The sequence below is a fragment of the Rhinichthys klamathensis genome, unplaced genomic scaffold (assembly GCF_029890125.1).
Source record: "Rhinichthys klamathensis goyatoka isolate OS25496 unplaced genomic scaffold, OSU_Roscu_1.1 h1tg000046l_1, whole genome shotgun sequence".
Lineage (NCBI taxonomy): Eukaryota > Metazoa > Chordata > Actinopteri > Cypriniformes > Leuciscidae > Rhinichthys > Rhinichthys klamathensis.
The window spans coordinates 948,681-968,145 of record NW_026606593.1 but is presented as its reverse complement, the minus strand read 5'-3'; the positions used below and the strand labels follow the sequence as shown (position 1 = coordinate 968,145).

Genomic DNA, 19,465 nt, shown 5'->3' with positions numbered 1-19,465 from the left:
ATTCTTATTAAAAAATACAAAGGTTATTCAGTCAAGAGCATTGAATGATTTTCTGTCTAGTTTGATTAGCATTACTGAAACAGACGGTAGAAGGTATATTTGTCTACTGTCACTTTAAGACTGAATGCATGGACCGAATATACTGACAAATATACGCTTTTGGACTTTCAACTGTTCACGTAGAACATAACTGACTGTGTTTATGAGAATACTCCACACGATGGACATTTTTACATAATTGTGTGTGTATATTTGACCATTTAAGTGCAATAAGCCACGAAAGAGAACTGAATTCGGGATTGCATGCTGTTCGCAGCTTCTCTAACGATAAACACTTTATATCCTAGCCACATTATATATCCTCATACCGCCCAGCCCTAAAGGAAGTATGGGGGTTTCAAACCCAGACTCACCCAGCATATGGTCTCTGGTAGAGAGACTCAGGGTCCAGACTGGCGATGTCCACCGTTATCGCCTCATCGAAGTTCTTCAGGATCTTGATTGCTGCTTTTTTAGTACCTTGCTGCAACCGGAAGTGAAAACATTTTGGGATATCAGGACAGTTACTTATACTTGCACCCATTTTCCTGAACAATCTTTGTATTATTATTAAAGCTGCAGTCCGTAGCTTTTTTTGGGTTAAAAATTATCCAAGATACATATTTGAGAAAATACATAACCAGCCAGTGTTTAAAACTATCTGCTTGCCTTAGCTCGATTCAAAGCGGTAAGCTTGTAATAATGTTTTTAATTCCAGTGGAACTGGTGGATTTCCGCGGGAGATTCGAGCATGTGTTTGCGTCATTACGTCACATCTGTACACATAAAGGAGGAGTCTCGGCTAGTAGGCTATGAGTGTGAGGATGTTGCAGGTGGAGATTTATAGCCTTTTCTCACAGCACTTGATATAATTAAACTTATCAATTTGATGGCGGATCCAGAAAGGGTCAAACGACAATCACCAGTGACAACAGATTCACCCGCTGTAAATGCAAAAGACTTCGTTCGGACTTTGGAGTGGCTACAGAAAGAAGAGACTGCAACCGGACCCATGCGAAAACAAGGATACATATCGGAAGGACATTACATGTAGTCACGCAATGCTTGCTGACGTTGTTAACATTAACAATTTAAGAACAAAGTATAATTTGCACGGTTTTGCGTGATATGATAACTTATAAGCGGTTGTTAGATTTAATCAGCGCGATTTACTGCAATGTCAGAACCAGAACAAAGGTGGATGTTTCTTACTAGTTCAGATGACATTTTCCGGTGAAAATTCTTATGTTGGTCATACTTCCAAAAAGAATAATCTGTGATTCTGAATGCCAGTATCGACACCGGCGCGGTGACTGACAGCTGCACACTCTCCTCAAACATTGTGTTCATCCGCGCTGTGCCGTGTCGAGGGTGTTGAACTACAACTCACGTAAAGTTGATAATTCCGCGAATGACTGCAATTGCAGATTTCGAACAGAGAAGAGGAAAAACGCCGGACTGCAGCTTTAAAAAAAGAGCCATGTGGCCTTTTGTGCCACCATTGAACCAGTGAATCACCTGGGCTTGTGACCCTTCCGTGACGCCCGAGTTGCGGTCGCTTTCCTGGGTCCAGCCCTGGTTCGGAGTGTTGGCATTTCCTCCAATGAACTCGTCCACCCGTACAGAGTTAATAAGGTCACTCAAATACTTGTAGTAAAGGTTGCTTGACAGGAAGCCTGGCATGTAAACCTGAGGTTGAGAAAACAAGAAAACTTCAGTATGAATTTCCTTCTCAATACAAACCTACCATCTTTATCATCCCTTGCACACATTTACAGGAAAGTGTTGAGGTTTAGAGTTGAGAACCCACCTTCTCCATGGTGGTCCAGGCCTGTCTTAGTGGAGTGTTGAAGCAGTCTGGGAGAGGTCCGCCTTCTCGACAGATATTGGATTCGATCTCCATCCGTACAGAGTCACCAAAACCCAATGGATTTGTGGCTTGGAGTGAAAAATACCTAAGGAGAACATATGAACTGTCATGTCTTCTGTCTACCTAACAATACCTAACCTAGAGTAATCGTTATGCTGCGTTCACACCAGACGCGAATAGCGCGTCTAATTTGACGCTTGACCACTTTGTGTTAATTCGCACGTCAAGAGTGAAACTGACACGCGTTACAAAAGTTTGAAGTGAAATTTACGCGCGTCACGCGTGTCGGATTCGAAACCTGTTGGCAGCCATCTTTTTTTATTTTGACCGAGCATTCATCGGGAGAGTCACCGCTCTGTATTTGCTCTGGAGAGCAGAACAGCGGCGTAGGGATCATCGTCGCCGTATTTGTGTCCACCAGACCCTTCGGAGGCGAACCCAGTTTGGCGAGTTTTACCATTTGCTCGCTCCAGGAGCTGCGCCTGGATGACGGCCGCTTTCAGCGGTACTTCCGCCTGTCCCGCGCCCAGTTTGATGACCTGTTGTCCCGCATCGGAGCAAGGATCACCCTCGCCCTCACCCACCTAATATGTCATTTATTTTTGTGTTGATGATAAATGGAGCCAGCCTCCAAAAGTGATTAACCTGTCCTGTGATTTTTTTTCTCTCTCACACAACACTGTCCAGACACGAATTTATGCACTATAGTATGTTGGTTGTCTTTACATTATAATAATATTTCATATAATCTAGATATGGAATAATTAGCATTCAATACAAAATTAATGTCTCATATATTGAAATCAAGTTTTATGTGATAAAATATTTGATTTGTTGTGCATTAGAACCACACCAGGTATATTTAGTCATATTACAACATAATTTATTGAAGCATCCAGATACTTCACCACGTGACAGCAGCAAGCAGCTAGGCTCCTGATTGGTTAACGCGGCGCGAATTGATGCCAAAGTTCAGATTTTTCAACTCGGGCGGCAGACGCGAATTCGCGTGAATGAACAAAATGCACCATTCGCGCGTAACACCCCAGACGCTCAATTCGCGCAATGAGGCGTATTCGCGTCTACCGCACCACGCTCTACGCCTCATTCGCGCCGCAGGAATTTTTTACGCGCGTAACGCGTCTTTGCATTGACTTAACATTGAAATCACTCGCGCCTGACGCGCTATTCGCGTCCGGTGTGAACGCAGCATTATGCTGTTGAGCATCAAACCAGCATATTAGAATGATTTCTGAAGGATCGTGTGACACTGAAGACTGGATTAATGATGCTGAAAATTCAGCTTTGCATCACAGGAATAATTTACATTTTAAAAAAAAAATTTAAATAAAAAAAAAGAGTTATATTAAATTGTAATAATTACACAATATTACTGTTTTTACTGTATTTTTGATCACATAAATGTAGTCCTGGTGAGCAGAAGAGGCTTAAAACCTGAATTTTGAGAAGTTGTCCTGAAATTTTATCCTGACTATCGTACCACCAATTTAAAATAAATGTTAAAAAATCTTTCACAATTCACAACTCAATTGACTGAGATAATTTGATGACTAGTCGGTTAGTTTATCATCCTGATCCATCTCTAGTACTAGACTAGAATATTGTGCAAAAACAGAGATTATACTGAATTTCAGATAGGACATACTTGTCATAAAGGATCATGGCATCATTCTGGGCTTCCTGTCCGTCATACTGGCCTTTCTTGGCAGCCAACTGATCTTGAAAGTTTTCTGCAGCCAGCCAGAACTGCAGCACATTCATTGCGTCCTCCTTCTCCATGTACTATTTTGACACACACATACGCGCACACACTTTGAATTAGGTTTCAATCCCACTTTATAATCCCTTGGCACTTTAAATGTACTTGGATCAGAAATCCATCAAGTTTTACGCACACTTGCACTTTTGGGGAATTCTGCTATTTTTGAAACAGGTTTTGGGCAGATTGTCGAACTCAGCATATTTCCTGTGCTTATACAGCTCTATGCATAAATTCAACTTGAAAGTGTGTTCTAAAAGGACACCTAACATCTGGACTCATGAAACACTTAAATCCAATTTTAAAGCGCATTTAAAAAGTACAGCACACCACATTATATATAATTCAACATCTGTATATATAAACTGCATATATGAATGAAAAAGAGGACGATGCCTGTCGGTCAGTCATGAATAAGCATCCTCACCTCAGAGAAGTAGAAGAGGGCTGACTCGCAGAAAAGGATGTCCGCCAGGAACACAGAGCCACTGGTCAGCACCTCGATCTGGTACTTACAGAAATAATGGCTGCGCAAGAACTCGATAAAGTGCCTGTGAAACAGATGCCAGACATTTCCATGTAATTACAGAAAGAAAAGCCACTGCATAAACAAATACATTTCAAATAAATAAAGAGCAAAGAGAGCCACATCATTCATTAAGATAAGGCCTGTCAATTTTGTATGATTAATTATAAAACAGTAACAAAACAAAAAAAATGGAATACATTAACATAACAATTAAAGGAGTAGTTCACTTTTAAAAAAACTTTTGCTGATAATTTACTCACCCCCATGTCATCCAAGTTGTGCATGTCTTTCTTTCTTCAGTCGAAAAGAAATTAAGGTTTTTGATGAAAACATTCCAGGATTTTTCTCCATATAATGCACTTTACTGGGCACCAAACGGTCTAAGGTCCAAAAGACAGTTTCAGTGCAAACTGCAAACTGTTCAAAGGGCTTTAAACGACACCAGACGATGAATAATGGTCTTATCAAGCGAAACGATCGGTCATTTAAAAAATAAATAAAAAAATTTAAGTTTTATAAGCTCAAATACACCTTGCTCTGTTCTGTGATGCACGTTCGTGACTCTCCTGTTCGAACTCGTTCATCAAAATGAACAAATCTTTTTTCGAGTCATTTGATTCATTTAACGACCGAAATGAACGAATTGACTCGGGAAAAGATTTGTTCATTTTGATGAACGAGTTCGAACAGGAGAGTTACACAGAAAGGAGAAAGGCGAGCATGTGAGCTTATAAAACTTAAACGTTGTTATTTTTTTTTTAAATGAGCGATCGTTTCGCTTGATAAGACCATTATTCATCGTCTGGTGTCGTTTAAAGCCATTTGAACAGTTTGCAGTTTGCACTGAAACTGTCTTTTGGACCTTGAACCGTTTGCTGCCCAGTAAAGTGCATTATGGAGAAAAATCCTAGAATGTTTTCATCAAAAACCTTAATTTCTTTTCGACTGAAGAAAGAAAGATATGGACATCTTGGATGACATGGGGGTGAGTAAATTATCAGCAAAAGTTTTTTTTAAAGTGAACTAATCCTTTAAGGCAAAATAACAATACATGCCCCCCGTCCTGTAAATAAATTTGATAAACAATTTAAGTACCACCTCCATGCAAAGCATATTTTCTGGAGGCAGCACAGCTAGCTACACCTCGCAAAATCAGTATGTGTTCAAAAACAGCTAGAAGGAGAACAAAGGAATGGAACAAAATATATTTAAATCATCACAAATCTCTGAATAGTTTTAGCATGCTAATGGATATGGCAATGTTAACGGTAGGGTAGGCAATTTCGTAGAGGCTAGCAATAGCAAGCTAGCTTTACAAGCATGATATCCGAACCTCCCTTCAGAGAGTCTCCAAAGCTACGCCTCCTTCAAAACACAAGAACGCACACAGCAGAGTCTGCAAAGCCTCGATACGGCGTTATATTACCTCATGTCTAAAGCACATAATATTACAATAATAATGAACGTAAACACCTTAGCTCTAACTTGTACCATCTGACTGCTGCAGATTAATTTCACCGTTGATAGTGCTGCCATAGAAATGGATAATTCCGAGTCAGAGGACATGAACGGCTCCAAGTACGGGTTGTCATCTTCTAATTACGGTAATTACGACATGATGTGAACACAGCATAAGCTTGTTGTTTTGGATCAGAAGGAACTGTAAAAGGCGGCTGCTGTTTCTTTGTGGCGCTCGGCGACTGTCTGTCTACAACTCTGCATAACCTCATGGAACGAGCTGATGACGTGTGAGGTCTGGCGAGCAGGTACGTGGAGGTTTGGAAATACATATGTTGACAGTAGGGCTGCACTATATATCGTTTTAGCATCAATATTATGATGTGTGCATCTGCAGTATGTGCGATGTCAAGTATAGGGATCGTGATTAATCCGTGAACCGTACAGGCCAGCTGCTCCCCGGATAGGAACGCATGTGATTCGCGCATTTATTGCAAAGATTCATAGAGTGAATTTTAGCATTTGCATGTGCTTTTAAAGGAGAACTCCGGCGCAAAATGAACCTTTGGTCTAATAAAACATTGGTACCTAGTCAACCGTTCTCTGAGATTTGTTTTCATGATAATCGAATGTAAAGAGTTTTATCTCTAAAAAATGTTTAGCGTATAACGCTAGTAATGGGGGCATCTATTAAGTAAAAATAAATCGCTAGTTTATACCACTAACAAGGCTCAAAATAGCCCCACACAGTAACATAATGAGGGTCCCTACATGCAAAACGAAGCATTGAGAACTTTGTAAGTGTACAGACCGTTTAATAAGAAGGTATTTTATGAAGACAGTCCACTTCGTGTATACAGACAGGAGCCATCTTTGGAAAACAGTCTCGACTAATCAAACCAGGAACGATGTGCTAAGTGAGCTGAACTGTATGAAGTTCAGTGAACTTCTGAACTGTATGAATGGCGTTCGTGGTTTGATTAGTCGAGACTGTTTTCCAAAGATGGCTCCTGTCTGTATACACGAAGTGGACTGTCTTCATAAAATATCTTCTTATTAAACGGTCTGTACACTTACAAAGTTCTCAATGCTTCGTTTTGCATGTAGGGACCCTCATTATGTTACTGTGTGAGTGTGGGGCTATTTTGAGTCTTGTTAGTGGTATAAACTAGCGATTTATTTTTACTTAATAGATGCCCCCATTACTAGCGTTATACGCTAAACAGTTGAGTTTTTAGAGATAAAACTCTTTACATTCGATTATCATGAAAACAAATCTCAGAGAACGGTTGACTAGGTACCAATGTTTTATTAGACCAAAGGTTCATTTTGCGCCGGAGTTCTCCTTTAACCCTCTGGGGACGGATTGGGCGGTACCGCCCAAAATGGCATACTTTTACAAATGTGTAATTATCTTAAAAACTATTAATGATAGAGAGCTGCGGTTATTTTTACCGTGTTCCTCAGATTCCGCTGAAAACAGTGATACCCGGCTTGTAAATATACACACTTCCTTGTTGCGCAATACCACTATGTAAAAGGCCAATGAAATCGATGTTGTTTGGCAGATTCCGCGAACAACAACCAATGGAAAAATTGCCGATGGAGAAATATTTTTCTTACCCAATAAGAGGAAGGTTACCATGACCTTTCTAGCAAATCAAAGGACTCTGTAGCCTTGCAAGGGGTGGTCCTATATAGTTAGTGATATGACGCAAACAGCGTTGAATGGAGAGAAGGAGAGAGAGCGAACGGAGGCTTACGGAGCGGATTATCAGAGATTTATATGAGAGAGAGACAGAACAATTATAATATATATATATACACATGCATACAATTATAGCATTATTTATTGTTTTAGCACTTTTATGATGGCAAGCAGTAAACGATTTACGGTGGAACAAGCTCTGGAACAATTACTGGAGATTGACGAGGAGAAAGCATTGCTTAGAAAATTCTAAGTATTCCTAAGAAAAACGCCTGGGACTATTTGTAAATAAAGTTACATTTTTCATTGTTCTTTACACATTTTATTTAACAATCACACATGTCTGTCAAGCAAAGGCTTTGACATATATTTTTTGTTCAAAAACTGTTCACTATTTGTGTGATGTGTGATTTTCAGAAATAAATGAGAAAAATCTAATTTCCGTTTATGAAATTCTCTAGTTTATAGTACATTTTGCACTCATACTTCCTTTATAAACACATTACATGTATGCTTATGTTATCTTAGGGTCTTCTGAATCCATAGATACCAAACACATAGTGATCCATCTCCATTACATATGGTTTATAAGCCCAAATGTAAAAACAGAGAAAACGGACCAAAAAGGGCTTAGTCCTCAGAGGGTTAAGTCCTGTCAGTTTAAGCGCAAGTAACCTGGGACCGCAGACAGCACGTGAATGCCAAATTAAGTTATATATACTTTTGAGCTTGAACGGACACGCATACATGCAAAATTAAGTCAAAATGTCCATCTCTGCGAGTATCCTAGTAAACACAGTCGGTTATGTGTTGTAAACAGTACTGAGAAAAACGGAAGCGTATCATTATACTGGATCCATGCATTTGTCTTAAAGTGACAGCAGCCTAATATACCCTCAGCTGTTTGTGTCACCAATGTTAATCAAATGACAAAAGAGAAAGAAAATCACTTTCGGAGTTTTAACAAAGATAAATTGTATTAATTGTATTACATCCGATGATGAATAATTCTTTAAAAATGTAGCTATTCAAATCACCTGATGAAATTGTTATCATATCAAAATATATATATCGCAGAAAAACTAAATATCGCAGTGTCAGTTTTTTCCAATATCGTGCAGCCCTAATCCTATCAGCCTGTGGCTTCTGCACCGAGAGTATTCAGGGTCTTAAAAGGGCCTTTAAACACAGAGTCTTACTTCTCATGGCTGATCGGCAACCATAAATCCTAATATGCATGTATGTGTGACAGGCAGGTAGGACATCCTATCATTACATTTAGACAGAAAATGTTTTGGTCCTGAGACTTCCACAGAAGATATAGGTTCATTTTTTTTCTTCTATTATTGATTGCTATCAGGATGCGAAGATAGTTTCAACTAGTATGACAAAAAGTGTTTCTGAAAAACAGTGCCTACCCTACCTTAAATGTATTTGGTCTTGGCGGACTAGATCTACAAATGCCGTTGTGTGTATGGACTTGCTATTGCAAACAGATACACAGACAAGCTGCTGTGAACCTGAAGGATATGCTGCTGCTGCATGAATAGGCATACATAAATCCCATGTCAGATCTAGGCAGGTGGAGCTGGGGGAGGTGGGGCGTTTCAGAGGAACTGCAGGACCAGCTTACAGCGAACACTGAACCGGACTATTTAAATGCTGAGCAAGAGGCCAATCAGCTTGTAGTAAATTATGGTTCAAATACACCTGAAGCAGCTAAGAAAGCTCTTCAGGACTGCTTGAAAATCACAAGTTGAAGCAGGTTGGATATAAACTTTGCAGGGCAGTGGGCCTTCAGGAACAGTGTTGAAGACCTCTGATCTAGAGTTTCAGGACCGAACTAGCTTTAACTTGAGACATTTTTAAAGCTTAAAAAATACTTCAGTGTTTTAACTCTTTCCCCACCATTGACAGAATTTGGCGTCATTTATGAGACAACGCTTCCCCGCCATTGACAGAATATTCTGGCTTTTTGTGTTTTCACTGTTATCAGGTAGAGGGTGCTATGCTATTACACCTTCTGAGAGAGAATTGAATATCCTGATCAAAATACGGGCGAAGAAGCAGCAGAAACAAGCGATAGCATATACACTCACCTAAAGGATTATTAGGAACACCTGTTCAATTTCTCATTAATGCAATTATCCAATCAACCAATCACGTGGCAGTTGCTTCAATGCATTTAGGGGTGTGGTCCTGGTCAAGACAATCTCCTGAACTCAAAACTGAATGTCAGAATGGGAAAGAAAGGTGATAAAAGCAATTTTGAGCGTGGCATTGTTGTTGGTGCCAGACGGGCCGGTCTGAGTATTTCACAATCTGCTCAGTTACTGGGATTTTCACGCACAACCATTTCTAGGGTTTACAAAGAATGGTGTGAAAAGGGAAAAACATCCAGTATGCGGCAGTCCTGTGGGCGAAAATGCCTTGTTGATGCTAGAGGTCAGAGGAGAATGGGCCGACTGATTCAAGCTGATAGAAGAGCAACTTTGACTGAAATAACCACTCGTTACAACCGAGGTATGCAGCAAAGCATTTGTGAAGCCACAACACGCACAACCTTGAGGCGGATGGGCTACAACAGCAGAAGACCCCACCGGGTACCACTCATCTCCACTACAAATAGGGAAAAAAGGCTACAATTAGCAAGAGCTCACCAAAATTGGACAGTTGAAGACTGGAAAAATGTTGCCTGGTCTGATGAGTCTCGATTTCTGTTGAGACATTCAGATGGTAGAGTCAGAATTTGGCGTAAACAGAATGAGAACATGGATCCATCATGCCTTGTTACCACTGTGCAGGCTGGTGGTGGTGGTGTAATGGTGTGGGGGATGTTTTCTTAGCACACTTTAGGCCCCTTAGTGCCAATTGGGCATCGTCTAAATGCCACGGCCTACCTGAGCATTGTTTCTGACCATGTCCATCCCTTTATGGCCACCATGTACCCATCCTCTGATGGCTACTTCCAGCAGGATAATGCACCATGTCACAAAGCTCGAATCATTTCAAATTGGTTTCTTGAACATGACAATGAGTTCACTGTACTAAAATGGCCCCCACAGTCACCAGATCTCAACCCAATAGAGCATCTTTGGGATGTGGTGGAACGGGAGCTTCGTGTCCTGGATGTGCATCCCACAAATCTCCATCAACTGCAAGATGCTATCCTATCAATATGGGCCAACATTTCTAAAGAATGCTTTCAACACCTTGTTAAAACAATGCCACGTAGAATTAAGGCAGTTCTGAAGTGAAAGGGGGTCAAACACAGTATTAGTATGGTGTTCCTAATAATCCTTTAGGTGAGTGTATAAGCAGGTGCATGTGTAAAATACTGCGATCATCAACATTAAACAGCATATAAATCAAAACTGCCTAATGTTACCGAATGAAAACTCGACCCAGGACCCATGAAGCTATATTAAAACTGATTGTGTTTTTTTGTGTGTTTTTTTTTAGCAGAGTGTCTGTTCTTTCTTTAGATTTATTGCATGTTCAGATATTCATACAACGAAATATTCTGGGGGCCATGAAACTTTTGTGAAAATTATCAAAAAATGCTGGCGCTGGTTGGCAACTTTTTTCAAAAACGCTGGCGGTAAAAGAGTTAAAAAATACTTAATGTTCATGAAAGGCCTAAGACCTCAGTCTGCATGCTTACACAGTCTGCCTCTTGAGTACATAGCATGTATAGAATAAAAACTGATAAATGTACACTTCTATAGATACAAGAGCAATAATTGTCAAGGACAGGAAACAAAATGACTTACTGTTGGTCAATGATGGAGAAAACAACAGATTGTGCAATGACAAAGCAGTTTGGGTCCACCTGTCCGTCCTCACCACAGATTTTCGCTGGCAAAAGTTTTAAAAAAAAGTTAGATCTACACTATCCCAACATCCCAACTTATTAAAAATGTTTAAGCCCATTCCAGCTAATCAGAGACAGTCATTCTGAGGATATGCAACATAAAAATGCCCTTAAATTAAAATAAGGTATGTAACGACAAGCATCCAGAGGACGAATCCATAAAACCAGGCGCTCATTTACTAATCACACAGTATCTCTTTTAAATATATATATTTTTGTTCAAACACAGAAAACAACATTTGAGTACTTCTTAAGCAGTCATTAAACACAGAGGTCATTTGTGATAAGGAATTCTCTTACCCACAATGTCGTTGCGTATCTGTTCGGTGATGGGAATAGGCCTAGCAGCATCTGGAGATATGTACTTGGTGAAAATGTTAACAGCATCCCTTTCTATACCTACAAACAAAAAAATATGCGGAAATTGGAAATGGATAGAAAGGAAAGGATGAAAGACATATCAGAATCAATCCACCTTTATTATATTCAACATCCCTCTACACAGAACTGTAATAATTCACATTTCAACCATGGCTATTTATCAAAGCCTCATGTGCGCTTAAGTGTCACTATTAATCAAACAAATGTCTAGTGCAGTTAGAGCAAAGGCCTAGGGAAAAATCGTACGTCTACACCTTGTTAAACATTAATATCAAACTCAAATACAGGATGTGCATATTTCATACTGAAGACCGTGTTTGTTAGAGACACCAGAAAACTAAATCTTTCACAGAAGTATATGTTCATAGAAGTTTGAATTGCACCATTGTGCATATATACACACACATACAAGTTTACATATACACATATACACACACACACACACATACATATTAAGATTTATGGTTGCCGATCAGCCATGGAGAAGTAAGACTGTGTTTAAAGGCTATGTTGAAAGTGTTTGGGTTTAATGGGTGTCTGTCTGAGAAGGAATCTCATCAGAGCATGTTTAAATGTTGAAGCTCTTTTCATAAAATCCATATGAGCCGTTCAGAAAATCCAGATCCAGCCTTATAAAATGCAATGAGGTGGACAAAGACGTGTTCCCTTTTAAGACACTGAATACTCTCGGTGCAGAAGCTACGGGCTGATAGGATCTGACTCCCCTTCTAAAGCTGATTTGATGGCTTTCGGCTCAACTGACTTTTTCCATTCACCGCTTTTAGCTTGGACATTCTTTGTATTAGCCATAAATGAATACTCAGCTCCTGACTTCTGTTCATTGTAGTCCACTGCCAAGATGCTAAATGGGATCATTTACCAAGCTTGGTCAATAAAACCAATGCCGCATGGAGATTAAAAGTCATCGTCTGATATACTAAAGGAATATGTTGTAATGGTAAAAAGCTACTAACCATGAAAACTCATTGTAGTTAAGCACATGCTCTGGAATGCTCTGTTTAAACTGAAGATTAGGGTGCAGGTTTTGCATAATTACTGATGAATACTGCAAACCCTGCAGTTTTAAAAAAAAAAATTTGTTTTTTTTAATTGACTAAATTAACAAATGTGGTACTGATATATCAGGCATGCCTGTACTGTTTCTAAAGCATAACAATAACATTTACGTTAAGCATCACATGTGTTAACATGAAATTAGTGTGATAAAAATCTACTTGCTTGGGCAGAGTTTTATCTTTTAACTAGTTTCACACTAAGTTTTGCTTTTGTGTCCATGTCAGGATGTGACATAACTACCAGGAAAGGAATTATGATAATAACAAATATCCAGAGGTTCTTCTATGTAATAAAGTAGCTCCACCTAAAGGACAATTTTCATCTCCAATAATAAACATTTAAAAGTGCTTTAACAAAACACAAGCTTCTAATTACTGCTTTACATTGCAAATTTGCAAAACACGTTTTCTTTTTTAATTGAGGGAAGGGTCAATTATTGTATGTGGAAATCAATAGCATACCATAGAACATGTTACTTGAGCAGGATTTAACTCAGAATGTTCTCTTAAGGCCCATTCACACCAAGACCGATAACTATAATGATAACTATAACTATATTAGGCGTCCACACCAATGCACAGTATTGCTCTGTTTATTCTAACCACATGCTGCAGTTTGGCATTAGCTGGGAAAAATTTGTTCTGAAAGTGATTCCAATGATATAGTTATCATTACAGTTGTGGTGTGGACTCTGCTATTATTTTATATTTAGAAAAGATTTTTAGAACTTTTCTAGATTTTTCTTTATCTTTATAGTTATTAGTGGTGGAACGGATCACAAAAATTCTCGGTTCGGATCGTTTACGGGTTTTAAGCCACAGATCGGATCCTTTTTCGGATATTTTTTTTTTTTTTAAAGTGAGTGTGTGTGTGTGTATATATATATATATATATATATACATATATATATATATATATGGGGGGGAGGGGGTAACTTTGCTTTTCATTTATTACTTAAAGCTCACTTGAAGTTCTTCGATACTACATCAAAAACTACTAGCCTAACTGATAAAGTTTAAACATTATTAAAAACATGTAAACTGTCGGTAATAAAATAAGAACAAATACACAAATTACAAGCAGAGATGAAAATAAAATTAAGTTACAAAGTCTAACAGTTGTATTCCGGTACAGAAATTAATAATTAAGCCTAAATGTAAAATTACACTTTGTTCACTGGAGAAATTAAATATAGTTTCATCTTTCTTAAAGCTATACTTTGTTGTTTTATTAACATTAATGACTCAGACAACAGTAGGAATATTAGGTGTGTGCTGCCACTTTAAGACCGAATGCACGGACCGGTTCACTTATGACATAACCGAGAGAATACTTACCGAGACGGGTATTTAGACATGATTTTGTGTTTATGTGTCCGTTCAAGGGCAAGGAAACGCGAAAGAGAATCAATTTGGTTTTCGAGCGTTATCTGAAACGCCCGCCCGCCAATTTTTTTAATGTGTACATTGGCAAGACTAAACACGCAATTTAGCAGTTAATCCGCAAATCACATGCGTGGCGAACCTGGTCCGTACAGATTACAGATCGACTACGATCCGTTCCACCCCTAATAGTTATCGTCCATAGCTGGAGGGATTCAGTGCAGGAATAATGTCAAAACAAACAGCGAAAACCATCATTGGTACTCACTTTTCATAAGTTTCTCAGAGAGCTCACGGAGGCCACCAGCAGACTGGCCTTTAACTGGAGTGCCTGTCCTGGAGGAGGGCTGTCTGGTGGGCGTTTCTGATCTTACGGTGGGCTGCAGGTGGGGTGTCCCAGGCCGGGCCGCCCCCTCTGAGCTAACAGAGTTCCGGTGGCCTATTAGAGCCCCGGTATAAGAGTTAGTGTCCTGAGGGCTGGGGGTGTGAGGTCTGGAGGATGTCCGGGAGGAGAAGGGGTCCTCTTCATCTCCCTCGTCCAGAGCTGAGGGCCTGCTGGGCTCTTCTGGGGATTCTGGGGAGTCGGGAGATCCCAGAGCAGTCGCCGGCTCAGCCAAGGTGCTGTGTTTGACTGAGTTGAGGCTGTGTGCTCTGACCCTCGACCAGCTAGTGGACCGAAAGCTCTCAGCCTCAAGCCAGAACCGGACCAGGTGATCAGCTGAGCGAGTCTCCATAAACTGTATGAAGTAGGGCATGGCCACATTGTCTCGCAGGATCTGGTCTACGGTTTTAGAAAGCCGAGAGCGAGTCTCTTGAAGGTGGTAATTGACACTGGAACGACCTGAAAAGCAAAAACCCTTTTTAAACCCCAGTGCTACAAACCATGTTTCTTAAGTCGAGAGAGATAACATACTTAAAGGGGCTATATGTAAGAATTTTCATGTATTAATGCTTTTTTTATTGCCAATGTGTGAACAGCTTGTAAGGAAACTTGAAAAAGGAGATCTTCCCAGGCTTCCTAGGTTGTCTATGAAAGCCTGTAGACTGATTTCTATGTGAAGGACTTGGGTCGTAAGTAGGGTGACCACCTGGTTTTTGCTCTGTTGCAGGACAGATGTCGTCATTTTGCGAGACAATTATTGAATTCCATTAGTTGCCATCACGTTGGACGATAACATTTTAAATCACCAATAAGCTTTGTTAATTGTGACTGGCTTTGTGACTGGCACTCAATTTGCCCACGTTCGAGTGATACAATGTAGCCTATTTACTCTACAAAACTTTTTCAGTCTGCTGAATATATCAAACTAAGCAACAGGCTAGTAGGTAGGGGTGTAACGATATTTGAACCGAACCGAAAAACCGCGATTCACCACCCACGATACGTATCGCGATACTCTCATGGCGAACCGAACACGCCCCGCCCCCTGCTGCCCCGCCCAGTACCGGCTCATTGCACCTCATGTGTTATGTGTACACAACGAATACAGGGCTGTTGCCTAACCACCATTAACCACAAATAATCGCAATAAGCTCAGTGTTTTGTTACTTTTGATAATAAGCAAGGTGTAATCTTTCAAATTATGTCTATTTGATCACGAAATGCAAACAATAAATGCCGTTTTGGCGCTCTTAGATGTGGCGTGACAGATATCACTGTATGCATGCGGCAGCGCGGAGCGCGATCATCTCTTCCTCAGTTACAGAATAAACATGAATGGACACCCGAAGGTATGTTGAAAGATACAGTATACTTACTGAAAGGCATCATAACTCGTGTAAACACTCAATCAGTGTTTCAACAGCGGAAATACGTCAATAAAACACTTAGTTTTTCACATAGCTTTATATTTACCTCAGGCAAGTCATTCAGTGTCCACAGCTTGCTGGTTTGCTAACTCTTTCACTAAATAAATGCTATATATTAGCCTATATATTATATTTTACTTAACCTGTTTATGATATCTTGATTATTTAATGTATGTTTAAAATAGTTGTCATGAAAATAACAGCAACTGTGTAAATTATTATAAAACATTAACAAATTAGAGTAAAAACTTTTTAATGCAAAAATTGCCTTATGTGCAGTTTACATGTTTTCATACAATTTGTTATTTGAATGTTGATTATTATTATATCATTTAGGCTAAAAGTCTAGGCTCTGTTGTTAAGCTTTAATGTTATAGTAATGTGCAAGTAAGGGCTGTAGTTTACAGCATTAGCAGATAATTTTGTTATCCTTGAGAAACGTTTACTTGTAATGGAATTAATTTAAAGACAAGGACACAATTTGTTCATTAAAGCACTGTTTAATAAAAAATAAAAGCAATTTTAGCTTTCTAAACCCCCCCACCCCACCGAAATGAACCGAACCGAGACCTCAAAACCGTGGGACGAACCGAACCGTCAGGTTTGTGTATCGTTACACCCCTACTAGTAGGTAAAAATTTCATTTTATACTAAAATAAATTTCATTAAAGGGGTCATCAGATGCAAAATTCACTTTTATATGGTGTTTGCATATAAATGTGTCTTTGCAGTGTGTGGACACAATCACCATACAATGAAAAAAATCCATTCACTCCTTTTTTTTAATCTTTAAAAAGCCTAAACACTTTCAATAATCAAGCCGTTTGGATTTTACACTAAAACAAAACAAAACCCAAAATAAGGAATAAACAAAACACCAATAAACAATAACAAAAACAAATAAAACATATAGCAATAAAAACTTGACTTAACAAACAAATAAAATAATAATAATAATCAAATGAAGCAATGATTGCCTGTCCAAAAGTACCCAATAGGATCCCAGGGCACTGCGTTGATAGTAGGAATGTACAATATTGGAAAAAACACTTAGTATTAGATGTTTGTTCAAAAACCCTAAAGTATGAACAACAGTAATGATGCCTACAGCAAACACCTGACTAGCAGAGCACCTTTAATGCCTCCAACTCAAACCCATGGGATCTCCAGATCACACCCAGCCATCTATTACTTCTTATACAGCAGCGGCAAAGACTTTGTTCCATAAATAAACACATACACAAAACAAATCTTATAATAGAGCAGTGACCTCCTTTGAATGCTTTGAAAGGCCACACCTTCCGGTTTCAACACCACGGGACACCAGAAGATGGTTGAGATGTGAACTCTACAAAATGATTCCAGTATCAGAACGCAATGAAGAAGGGTACTTGAGCCGGAAAAATCCCAACCCTCTTTGTGTGGAGACAACACGTTAAGATTTGACGTTAAAAGCATCGTCTTTACCAAGTCACCTTGCAAAACTGGTTTGTTAACCAAAGACTGTAAAAATGCTACGGTAAAAACCTGATCTAATGTCTAATGGGACATTTTACAGTAAAATACTGATCCATGTACAGTTTTTGGAAGTGAAAAAGAACATCTCATAATAAGTCATCTTATAAATTACAGTAAAAAAAAAATAAGTGTAACCCTTAACATTTTATGGATTTCATTTAAATAACTGTTTCTGCTTAGTTTTTTCTTGTCAGTTATGTACATTAGGGTAACATCTTATGTGGTTAAATTAATGTTTATTGCATTATTTTAGTGTCTTGTGTTAATACCATGATGGGTTTTGTATTTGTGTGTGTATGACACTGTGCGCACCTTCTAAATATTACCATTTACCTCAGCTTGTTGAAAAGCTACTTATGATGAAGTTTGATTTAATCATTTGTTTTTCTCATAACCACCTGTGACCTGTGATTAAGGTGGTTGTCAGCAATGTTCCCTCTAATTTTTTTTCTTGCTGAGCAAAACTTTTTTCTATTGGGCGGATATTTTTCGCCACCTGAGCAAAAATATTCTTTATACCTGACCTGTACAGCATGTAGAAACACAATGGTTTCAACATTCAGTTGTAACTTTTAACTTGAATGTGCCATTTCTATTTTATTTGACCCATGATGTAACTTATTGGTATTAAATCATATTTTCGAAAAACAAGCTTCTTAACAAATTAAGTAGTCACTAAATGAAGGACATTTTAGGTTACCTGATATTTTTTTACAGTGCTGTTAACTGTACAGTCTTTACCAAGAAATCCTATGAAAAATAATTTACAAAACCTTCTGCAGGACAGTTCAATTCTTTACAATAATAGAATATAGTATGGAAGAAAAGTAAGCTGTTACACCGAGATGGTTTGGGAAAACCATAAAGTGTTTTTGACAGTCAATTAATTGTGTACAGGAAGCATTAAACCATCAAAAGTTAAATGATTGTTTATTGCTTATGAATTTCCAATATTTTCTTTAGCAGGGGGTTTCAAACTTTTTAATGGCAAGGAGCCCTAAACAATACCCTTGTGAGATTCTTTATTTAGGCTTATAATATAATAAAATATAGGCATAATATAATATTTAAAAAAAACGAATTGAAGTATTTGAAGTGATATAATATATCAGTTTAAATGCTTAAATTTGTTAACATATTATATTATTATGAAAACAAAGCATTTAAATAGATCTAATAGCTAAATATTTTCAAGAAAAATGAATATAATCTAATCTTTTATAATCTAACCATCCCTGAAACTCCCCCACAGACAAAAACATCTATTTAAACTATGAATTTGCACGCGGGTGGGCGTGTAATTGTTACTGTTCTGTGTCCATAACCGTTATTTCCACCACTTTAATCAAACCACTCTTCTTTAAAACATTATGATTTTATTTTATTTCACATGTCTATGCGTTTCTCGTTGCCTCTCGTATCGAGCTATTTGGTCCGCACACACGACTCACTGCCAATCACACGTGCTCACATCATTCTCTTTCTATGAAACCTGTAAACTGCATTCACCAATTTTCTCTCTATAGCGGTTGACCAGAGCACTGCAATTATTTCTCACTTAAACTACAATCAAATGGATTTCCCCACACGTTTCGCGTCAGTCCTCTGTGTGTCATTTTATTCTTTTCTGCGCGGCCGCCGCTTAAAAGTGCGCGGCCGAGGCATCAGAAGTGCGCGGCCGCGCACGCGCGCAGCTTAGAGGGAACATTGGTTGTCAGTATATTGTAAAGGTACAAAACAGAATTAAGTCATTTGGTATATTAACATTACTTCCGTTAATTAAATATATGGTTTGTTACTGTAAACTTAAGTTCAATCTGTAAAATTAAAAATGTTGCTACAATAAGTTTTTACAACAATTGTTTTTGTCCATGCTTTGAGATGACCATGGCTTTTTTTGCATTTTTGCCTGAATAATCAACAAAGGAAAATTCATCCTTCACAGCTTCACTTTCATTAGTGATCTTTTAAATTTTGACTTCTATTATTTAAACGTTGATATAAAAACAGCCTTATGTTCAATGACATTTTTTGCTAAAC

At 38.6% G+C, this 19,465-nt stretch overlaps 1 protein-coding gene across 3 annotated transcripts in view; it reads right to left on the bottom strand.

Annotated features, from left to right (window-relative positions):
- akap10 (A kinase (PRKA) anchor protein 10) overlaps positions 1–19,465 on the bottom strand; it is a 34,711-nt gene that overhangs the window by 9,342 nt on the left and 5,904 nt on the right. For all 3 annotated transcript variants that reach the window (XM_056247323.1, XM_056247321.1, XM_056247322.1), the window contains exons 4-11: positions 14,367–14,939; positions 11,559–11,657; positions 11,158–11,242; positions 4,117–4,240; positions 3,576–3,712; positions 1,850–1,994; positions 1,558–1,728; positions 414–523 (exon numbers count right to left, since the gene is read on the bottom strand). In XM_056247323.1, the coding sequence (XP_056103298.1) occupies positions 414–523; positions 1,558–1,728; positions 1,850–1,994; positions 3,576–3,712; positions 4,117–4,240; positions 11,158–11,242; positions 11,559–11,657; positions 14,367–14,939 (1,444 nt within the window). The remainder of the gene's footprint in view (positions 1–413; positions 524–1,557; positions 1,729–1,849; positions 1,995–3,575; positions 3,713–4,116; positions 4,241–11,157; positions 11,243–11,558; positions 11,658–14,366; positions 14,940–19,465) is intronic.